At 43.9% G+C, this 10,000-nt stretch overlaps 2 protein-coding genes across 2 annotated transcripts in view; both read right to left on the bottom strand.

Annotated features, from left to right (window-relative positions):
- LOC110002864 (tetratricopeptide repeat protein 39B) overlaps positions 1-3,836 on the bottom strand; it is an 18,813-nt gene extending 14,977 nt beyond the window's left edge. The window contains 1 exon segment of the mRNA XM_065950299.1: positions 3,531-3,836. Within this exon segment, the coding sequence (XP_065806371.1) occupies positions 3,531-3,569 (39 nt within the window). The 5' untranslated portion in view covers positions 3,570-3,836.
- A 2,917-nt stretch (positions 3,837-6,753) lies between these two features.
- The window catches only part of LOC110002861 (hepatoma-derived growth factor-related protein 2), a 12,803-nt gene continuing 9,556 nt past the window's right edge, over positions 6,754-10,000 (bottom strand). Inside the window, 6 exon segments of the mRNA XM_065950877.1 lie at positions 6,754-7,617; positions 8,349-8,587; positions 8,672-8,773; positions 9,184-9,322; positions 9,391-9,616; positions 9,654-10,000. The exon segment at positions 9,654-10,000 is cut by the window's right edge and continues 90 nt beyond it. Of these exon segments, the coding sequence (XP_065806949.1) occupies positions 8,351-8,587; positions 8,672-8,773; positions 9,184-9,322; positions 9,391-9,616; positions 9,654-10,000 (1,051 nt within the window). The 3' untranslated portion in view covers positions 6,754-7,617; positions 8,349-8,350.

Raw genomic sequence — 10,000 nt, 5'->3', positions numbered from 1 at the left:
TCTACACGTCACAGATCTACAGCTCAGATCTACAGCTCAGATCTACACGTCACAGATCTACAGCTCAGATCTACACGTCACAGATCTACAGCTCAGATCTACACGTCACAGATCTACAGCTCAGATCTACAGCTCAGATCTACACATCACAGATCTACAGCTCAGATCTACACATCACAGATCTACAGCTCAGATCTACACGTCACAGATCTACAGCTCAGATCTACAGCTCAGATCTACACGTCACAGATCTACAGCTCAGATCTACACGTCACAGATCTACAGCTCAGATCTACAGCTCAGATCTACACATCACAGATCTACAGCTCAGATCTACACGTCACAGATCTACAGCTCAGATCTACACATCATAGATCTACAGCTCAGATCTACACGTCACAGATCTACAGCTCAGATCTACACGTCACAGATCTACAGCTCAGATCTACAGGTCACAGATCTACAGCTCAGATCTACAGCTCAGATCTACACGTCACAGATCTACACGTCACAGATCTACAGCTCAGATCTACACGTCACAGATCTACACGTCACAGATCTACAGCTCAGATCTACACGTCACAGATCTACAGCTCAGATCTACACGTCACAGATCTACAGCTCAGATCTACAGCTCAGATCTACAGCTCAGATCTACACGTCACAGATCTACAGCTCAGATCTACACGTCACAGATCTACAGCTCAGATCTACACGTCACAGATCTACACGTCACAGATCTACACGTCACAGATCTACAGCTCAGATCTACACGTCATAGATCTACACATCATAGATCTACACGTCACAGATCTACAGCTCAGATCTACACGTCACAGATCTACACATCATAGATCTACACATCATAGATCTACACGTCACAGATCTACAGCTCAGATCTACACATCATAGATCTACACGTCACAGATCTACAGCTCAGATCTACACAACATAGATCTACACAACATAGATCTACACATCATAGATCTACACGTCACAGATCTACAGCTCAGATCTACACATCATAGATCTACATGTCACAGATCTACAGCTCAGATCTACACGTCACAGATCTACAGCTCAGATCTACACGTCACAGATCTACAGCTCAGATCTACACGTCACAGATCTACAGCTCAGATCTACACATCATAGATCTACACATCATAGATCTACACGTCACAGATCTACAGCTCAGATCTACACGTCACAGATCTACAGCTCAGATCTACACATCATAGATCTACACATCATAGATCTACACGTCACAGATCTACAGCTCAGATCTACACATCATAGATCTACACGTCACAGATCTACAGCTCAGATCTACACAACATAGATCTACACAACATAGATCTACACATCATAGATCTACACGTCACAGATCTACAGCTCAGATCTACACATCATAGATCTACATGTCACAGATCTACAGCTCAGATCTACACGTCACAGATCTACAGCTCAGATCTACACGTCACAGATCTACAGCTCAGATCTACACGTCACAGATCTACAGCTCAGATCTACACATTATAGATCTACACATCATAGATCTACACGTCACAGATCTACAGCTCAGATCTACACGTCACAGATCTACAGCTCAGATCTACACGTCATAGATCTACACAACATAGATCTACACATCATAGATCTACACGTCACAGATCTACAGCTCAGATCTACACATCATAGATCTACAGCTCAGATCTACACGTCACAGATCTACAGCTCAGATCTACACATCATACATCTACACAACATAGATCTACACAACATAGATCTACACGTCACAGATCTACAGCTCAGATCTACACATCATAGATCTACACGTCACAGATCTACACATGTCAGATCTACACGTCACAGATCTACAGAGAGAGAGAGAGGAGTGGCAGAGTGAGTACACCCCTCTGCTCCTGCAGGGGGCGCTGATGTCGCTGCATATCAGAGATCAAATGAGCCGACAGCGATCGTCCCTGGATACGATATATCGGCTGGACGACTCATCGGTCGGGATCTTAAACGGTCACGGCGTGGAGGAGTCTGAACGCCATTTTTGATCATTGAAAACAAGAAATATCCCAAACTGGGAAATAAGCCGATCCTTGAAAACAGGAAGTCATGAACACATTGGTAATGTCCCATTACAGGGTGCAGGATGGCCTAGTGGTGATGACGTGCGCCCCATGTACAGCGGATACTGTCCTCATTGCAGCGGGACGCGGGTTCAAATCTGACCTCGGCCGTTTGATGCATGTCAGGTCAAGTCGTGAACGCTGTCTTCATTGCACAAAAAGATTGAAGAATGAATTGTTTAAAAATTGTCAAAGTTCTGTTTTTGAAACATTGAGAGAGCGATCAGCTGATTGGCTGCTTCAATGAAAACAAGAAAATATTTACAGAAATGAATAAACATCAAAATCTGCAGGAAGTCGTGAACAATAAAACTGCACAAAAACATCATCAACTCTTCTACACGAGTATGAGGGACAAAAAATGACTAAAGTATAAATAAATAAATAAATATTGGGAGAAATGCATACAATAATGTATAAAGAAATTAATAATTAAATAAATGCATCAATAAATAAATAAATATATATAAATACATTCATATATTTATTTATGTATTTCTGTGTCCATGTTGTACAAGGAAAAGTAAATATGTAAATTAAGTGGGCCGCTCTAACATTACTGAAGTAGGATTGGTCAATTTTGAAAAACAGACAGAAGCAAATTTACATAAATACTTTTCCTCTTATGACCTGGACACAGAAATAAATAGATGTGTAAATGTAAAAATACGGAAATAAATTAATAACTCAATTAATGTGGAAATGTATGCATTGATACATATATAACTGTAGAAATACACTAATAAATGAATAAATAATGTAAAAATATATAAATAGCCTTTTTCATTAACAAAGTGTATTTATTATTTATTCATTGATGTATTGTTTTCAGCATTTGAATATTTATCGATGCATTTAGATATTTATTTATATATTTATACATTATAGTATATATTTCTCCCAACATTTATTTATTTATTCATTTATTTATTGATACTTTAGTCATTTTTTGTCCCTCATACACGAGAGGATAGAGTCCGTTAAAACACTGATAACATCACCTGAAAACATCACCTGAAAACATCACCTGATAACATCACCTGAAAACATCACCTGAAAACATCACCTGAAAACATCACCTGATAACATCACCTGAAAACATCACCTGAAAACATCACCTGAAAACATCACCTGAAAACATCACCTGATAACAGTCTACATGACACACAGACTCAGAACAAGAGCAAGAAATCAAATGACAGGAAGTGAAAACCATCAGAAACGTTTTGTTCTGAGAGGATCGAGACCTGAACACGAGTCTGTGTGCAAAGAGACAAAGTGGAGTTTACCTGCAGAATAAGAAAAGAGAGAGAGGACAGATGTGTGCCAGCAGCTGGCGGTGTGTGTGTGTGTGTGTGTGTGTGTGTGTGTGTGTGTGTGTCGCACCTCCTCCTCCGCGCTCGCTCTGTTGCCGACGTGGGCCATGTCTGATCCCGGTGCCTGTCCTTCCTCCTCTATCAGGACCACCACAGTCTCATGTCTGTGCTCCGACCAGCTGCGCGCAAACAGATGTTTAACGGTTACTTCCGGGTTTATAAGCGTCGGGTTGAGACCCCGGTTCGTCCTTCTGTCGGTTGATCCAGCAGGATTCTGGAGACACCGATCCTCCGCTCTCTTCTTCCTGAACAGACAGTCAGTGAAAACACACCTCCCGTGTTTCCTGTCCCCGCCCACCGACAGAGAGCAGCTGTGCTCGTCCAATCAGAGCACGACTTCACCTGGTCTACACACAGACTGAGGAGGCGTTTCCAGATGTTTCATTTTATTTTATTAATCTAATTCAACCAATAAAAACACAGCTCACACTCCAGGTGTGAAGGTCCTTTTAATTCCAATGAGTTTCTTCTTCTTCACCTGAAAACACCTGATAACTTTAAGAGATTCATCATTAATAGAATGTAATAAAGTTTATATATTCAAATAACTTTATGATCAAACCTCCACCTGACTGTCCCCGTGTGGCTTTATAAATAAAGTTTGATTCAAACCCCCACCTGACTGTCCCCGTGTGGCTTTATAAATAAAGTTTGATTCAAACCTCCACCTGACTGTCCCCGTGTGGCTTTATAAAAAAAGTTTGATTCAAACCTCCACCTGACTGTCCCCGTGTGGCTTTATAAATAAAGTTTGATTCAAACCCCACCTGACTGTCCACGTGTGGCTTTATAGATAAAGTTTGATTCAAACCCCCACCTGACTGTCCCCGTGTGGCTTTATGAATAAAGTTTGATTCAAACCCTACCTGACTGTCCCCGTGTGGCTTTATAGATAAAGTTTGATTCAAACCCCCACCTGACTGTCCCCGTGTGGCTTTATGAATAAAGTTTGATTCAAACCCTACCTGACTGTCCCCGTGTGGCTTTATAAATAAAGTTTGATTCAAACCCCCACCTGACTGTCCCCGTGTGGCTTTATAAATAAAGTTTGATTCAAACCCCACCTGACTGTCCCTGTGTGACTTTATAAATAAAGTTTGATTCAAACCTCCACCTGACTGTCCACGTGTGGCTTTATAAAGTTTGATTCAAACCCCCACCTGACTGTCCCCGTGTGGCTTTATAAATAAAGTTTGATTCAAACCTCCACCTGACTGTCCACGTGTGGCTTTATGAAGTTTGATTCAAACCCCACCTGACTGTCCCCGTGTGGCTTTATAAAGTTTGATTCAAACCCCCACCTGACTGTCCCCGTGTGGCTTATAAAGTTTGATTCAAACCCTACCTGACTGTCCACGTGTGGCTTTATAAATAAAGTTTGATTCAAACCCTACCTGACTGTCCACGTGTGGCTTTATAAATAAAGTTTGATTCAAACCCCACCTGACTGTCCCTGTGTGACTTTATAAATAAAGTTTGATTCAAACCTCCACCTGACTGTCCCCGTGTGGCTTTATAAATAAAGTTTGATTCAAACCCTACCTGACTGTCCCTGTGTGGTTTCATAAAGTTTGATTCAAACCCCACCTGACTGTCCACATGTGGCTTTATAAATAAAGTTTGATTCAAACCCCCACCTGACTGTCCACGTGTGGTTTCATAAAGTTTGATTCAAACCCCACCTGACTGTCCACATGTGGCTTTATAAATAAAGTTTGATTCAAACCTCCACCTGACTGTCCCCGTGTGGCTTTATAAATAAAGTTTGATTCAAACCCCCACCTGACTGTCCCCGTGTGGCTTTAAGAATAAAGTTTGATTCAAACCCTACCTGACTGTCCCCGTGTGGCTTTATAAATAAAGTTTGATTCAAACCCTACCTGACTGTCCCCGTGTGGCTTTAAGAATAAAGTTTGATTCAAACCCCCACCTGACTGTCCCCGTGTGGCTTTATGAATAAAGTTTGATTCAAACCCCCACCTGACTGTCCACATGTGGCTTTATAAATAAAGCTTGATTCAAACCCCACCTGACTGTCCCCGTGTGACTTTAAGAATAAAGTTTGATTCAAACCCCCACCTGACTGTCCCCGTGTGGCTTTAAGAATAAAGTTTGATTCAAACCCCCACCTGACTGTCCCCGTGTGGCTTTATGAATAAAGTTTGATTCAAACCCCCACCTGACTGTCCACATGTGGCTTTATAAATAAAGCTTGATTCAAACCCCACCTGACTGTCCCCGTGTGACTTTATAAATAAAGTTTAATTCAAACCTCCACCTGACTGTCCCCGTGTGGCTTTATAAATAAAGTTTGATTCAAACCTCCACCTGACTGTCCCCGTGTGGCTTTATAAATAAAGTTTAATTCAAACCTCCACCTGACTGTCCCCGTGTGGCTTTATAAATAAAGTTTGATTCAAACCTCCACCTGACTGTCCCCGTGTGGCTTTATAAATAAAGTTTGATTCAAACCCCCACCTGACTGTCCACGTGTGGCTTTATAAATAAAGTTTGATTCAAACCCCCACCGTGTGGCTTTATAAATAAAGTTTGATTCAAACCCCCACCTGACTGTCCACGTGTGGCTTTATAAATAAAGTTTGATTCAAACCCCCACCTGACTGTCCCCGTGTGACTTTATAAATAAAGCTTGATTCAAACCCCCACCTGACTGTCCACGTGTGGCTTTATAAATAAAGTTTGATTCAAACCCCCACCTGACTGTCCCCGTGTGGCTTTATAAATAAAGTTTGATTCAAACCCCCACCTGACTGTCCCCGTGTGGCTTTATAGATAAAGTTTGATTCAAACCCCCACCTGACTGTCCACGTGTGGCTTTATAGATAAAGTTTGATTCAAACCCCCACCTGACTGTCCCCGTGTGGCTTTATAAATAAAGTTTGATTCAAACCCCCACCTGACTGTCCCCGTGTGGCTTTATAAATAAAGTTTGACTCAAACCCCACCTGACTGTCCCCGTGTGGCTTTATAAATAAAGCTTGATTCAAACCCCACCTGACTGTCCCCGTGTGGCTTTATGAATAAAGTTTGATTCAAACCCCCACTTGACTGTCCCCGTGTGGCTTTATAAATAAAGTTTGATTCAAACCCCACCTGACTGTCCCCGTGTGGCTTTATAAATAAAGGTTTCTTTCTTTAAGGTAAAATACATCAGTTTGGCGTGCAGATGACCACGATGGCGAGCGTTGAGTGAAAGAAGGAGGAGTCACGTGACGTTTTGAGAACACTTTAAAACATATTTACATCACAGACTTTTAGAAAACATCAAACTTTAAAAAAAAAAAGATTTAAAAACATTTCACGCAGAAAACGACTTCCTGTCCACGTTTAAACGTGACGTGTTCTCGTCTTTGAGGCGACTTAATGTTCACGCTTTAAAGCTGCTTCTTAAATATCTTTCGTACAACAAAGAAAACGTGGCGGCGTCTCGCTCTGTCAGACGCCGTTAACACGGACGTCGGATCAACTCAGCGATGTGCAACAAAGAAAACAACAAACAGGAAGTGAAGATTCTGTAACGCCTCGCCAGAACAAACCGTGCTCAAAAGAACCATCGCTGAAACGCCTTTAAGAAGCGAGGTCACCTTCTTAAAGGTACAGTACGCCCAAAGGGATTGAAAGGCTCCCGTTAGCTTTCAGCTCTTTGTGTTTCTAGATTTCGGCCTTTATAAAAAATGTCGTAAAGACGATAAAGTTTGGAAGCAAAGTTTCAGGATCAGAGTTAGCTAAAGATAGCTTAGCATAAAAGACAGGTAATGGTCATAAAGGTGGCGTTGGTGATTAATGCTCGTGTGAACGAAGGTAATGCAATAAGTGAGAAATAATGTTGATGTGGTGAAGTGGTGACTTCAACGACAAACAGGCGTTCAGACTTCACCTGCGCAGGTGAGACGACGCGCTCACTCGGCTTTAGTTTATAAATAACCGGCGCTGTTCAGGCAGGACGAGGTAAACGTGTTGGTGGAAGTTCTCATTGTTCTCATGGAGGCGGGGCTTTGTTTCAAGGCCACACCCCCTCAGATTAGAGTTGGTTCAGTCCAAACTGCTCCAGAAACTTCAGGAAGATTCCACTGGAGCTGCGAAGGGGGAAACATGAAACCAATAAAATAAACAAACGGCCAACAACAACAACAACAACAATCTAAACCTGATTAAATCCTCATTTTTATTTTACAGTCAGTCTGTGATTCTCTGTTTAAACTTTAAAGGTGTCATATTTAAAATCTTCTTCTCCATGTGTCTCTAGTCCGTCTACAAACCCCCCAATGATGAGAAAAGTCCATCCTCTCCGTCTTCTGCCTGCTCCACTTTTCAGAAAATGTGTGCTCAAACAGGCCGTTTGGAGATTTTCCCTTCATGACATCACAAAGGGCAGTAGCCCCTCCCCCAGGTGGGTGACACTCCCACAGCTAGGTGTTTGTTCTGCCCTCTGAGTCTGCCTTCTCACCGTAAACAATAGGACATGGAGTGAGACCGAGTACACCCAAGCCCTTCTAGAGAGGGGGCGTGGTCAGACACAGCTCATTTACATATTTAAAGGTACAGACACAGAAACAGCCTGTTCTGAGCAGGGCTGAAATAGAGGGGTTTATAGACATGATCAAATACAGGATCAGAGTGGATTCAGAACAAGAGACTTCACACACATGTTAAAGAGGAGCTCTGAGACTTATTTACACTGAAGAGGAGGAGGAGGATATGAGACCTTTAAATCCAATTATTAAAAGATTTTCTCCACATAAAGTATTTCCTGTATTTTGATTCCATTTGAATTAATTAGTCAAATAAAGTGAATGTGTGTTTTTACCTTCAGTTTTCTCCTCCTCCGTCGGTCCCCCCCCTCTCCTCCCTCTCCTCCCTCATCATCCTCTCCCTGCAGCCCTCGGCCCGCTCAGCCTCCTCCCTCTCCTTCTCCTCCAGCAGGGAGCGCAGGAAGGTGGCGCTCACCATCTCCTCCCCCTCCCCCAGCAGGTAGGCGTTCTTGAAGCGGTTGTAGAGCATGGACGCCTTGTCCATGATGGCCTGGTTGGCTCTGTAGCAGCGCAGCTTTAAAAACACACGTTGAGATTCAGCTGTCTGACTCGTCAGCAGATATGTACCTGACATGTTCACCTGTTCACCTGTTCTCACCTTTCTCAGAGTGGAGATGAGCTCGCTGTGTCGCTTCACGTGTTTGGACGTCACATAAACCATACTGAGCTGATCCAACGCCATCAGACACTTCCCGATGTCCTGAAAGAGATAGATGAAAGCTGATTTTACAGGCTGACAGTAAGTCAGATTCTCTTAAAGGTGCAGTACGTAAACTCCACCACCAGGGGGCTCTCTATCAGAAATAACAAAAGATGACGTCAGCGGGGAATCATGGGAGTGATTCTCTCTGCTCTCTCTGATTCTCAGGACAGGTCGTTCGCAGCGAGCACAAGATGGAAACGTCATCACGGCCCCTCCCCCCTCCCCGCTCGGCTCGCTAACTGTGAATTCTTCTGTGGTGTTCTCGACCCGACGCCACGCAGGAACGTGACCTCGGAGCGAGCAGGAAGGAGTCTGCTAAACGCTTCAGTGTGTGGCGGTTAAACGGGCTGGTGGTCGTGTGACCCCGTGTTTACAGAAAAGCAGCGAGCTGTATAAACGAGTCTTACGGGGTTGTCGATCTTCAGAGAGATCCGGATGTCTCCGTGGATTCTGTGCAGCGTGGAGTCCGTCAGCGTCATGGTCGGCCCGTTCTTCATCGTGACGGCGTCCGCCGACTCGCTCTTTGCTCGATTTCTTTCTTCTGCTCTCTCCACTTTCCCTTCTTCTTCTTCTGCAGATTTTGTCTCCCTGCTCTCGGGTTCTTCTTCTCCGACTCGGCGCTGGCGGCGTCTTTCTCATCTGTCTTCTCGTCCGTTCTCTCGCTCCTCTCCTCCTTCTTCTTCTGCTCTCTTGTCGTCCGTTTCTCGCTCTTAGCTTCGTTCTTCTTCTCTTGGGATTTCTCGGTAGCTGTTTGCACCGCCTCGTCTTCGCTCTTCTTCTGTTTCTCCTTCCTGTCTTTTTTCTCGTCTGTAGCCGCTCTCGTTCTTTCAGACTTCCTCTCCACTTCGGCGCTCTTTTCCACTTTTTGATCGTCAGGTTTCTCTGAACTCTTTTTCTTTTCCTCCTCCCTCTTTCTTCTTCTTCTCCAGCTCCGCCGCGGGCGCCGTCATCGCTCCTCCCATCATCGTCTTCACCTGAATCTTCGCTCCCTGTCCGCCGGCTTTCACGATCTTCCCGATGATTTTTCTCTCGTCTTTCTGCGTCTTGGTTTCCTCGCTCCTCCCGTCCGTTCTGCTCTCGTCGTCTTTCTTCGGCCCGCTCTCCGTTTCTTTGGTCGTGACGTCGTCGGTCGTCTTCTCGCCGTCTTTCTTCTTCTCTGTTTTCAGGCTGGACGTCTTCACTTCCTCTTTCTGCCTCTCCTCCGTCGTGGATTCTTTTCCCTCT

The sequence above is a fragment of the Labrus bergylta genome, chromosome 22, assembly GCF_963930695.1.
Source record: "Labrus bergylta chromosome 22, fLabBer1.1, whole genome shotgun sequence".
Taxonomy (NCBI): domain Eukaryota; kingdom Metazoa; phylum Chordata; class Actinopteri; order Labriformes; family Labridae; genus Labrus; species Labrus bergylta.
This window is presented reverse-complemented; position numbering and strand designations above follow the sequence as displayed.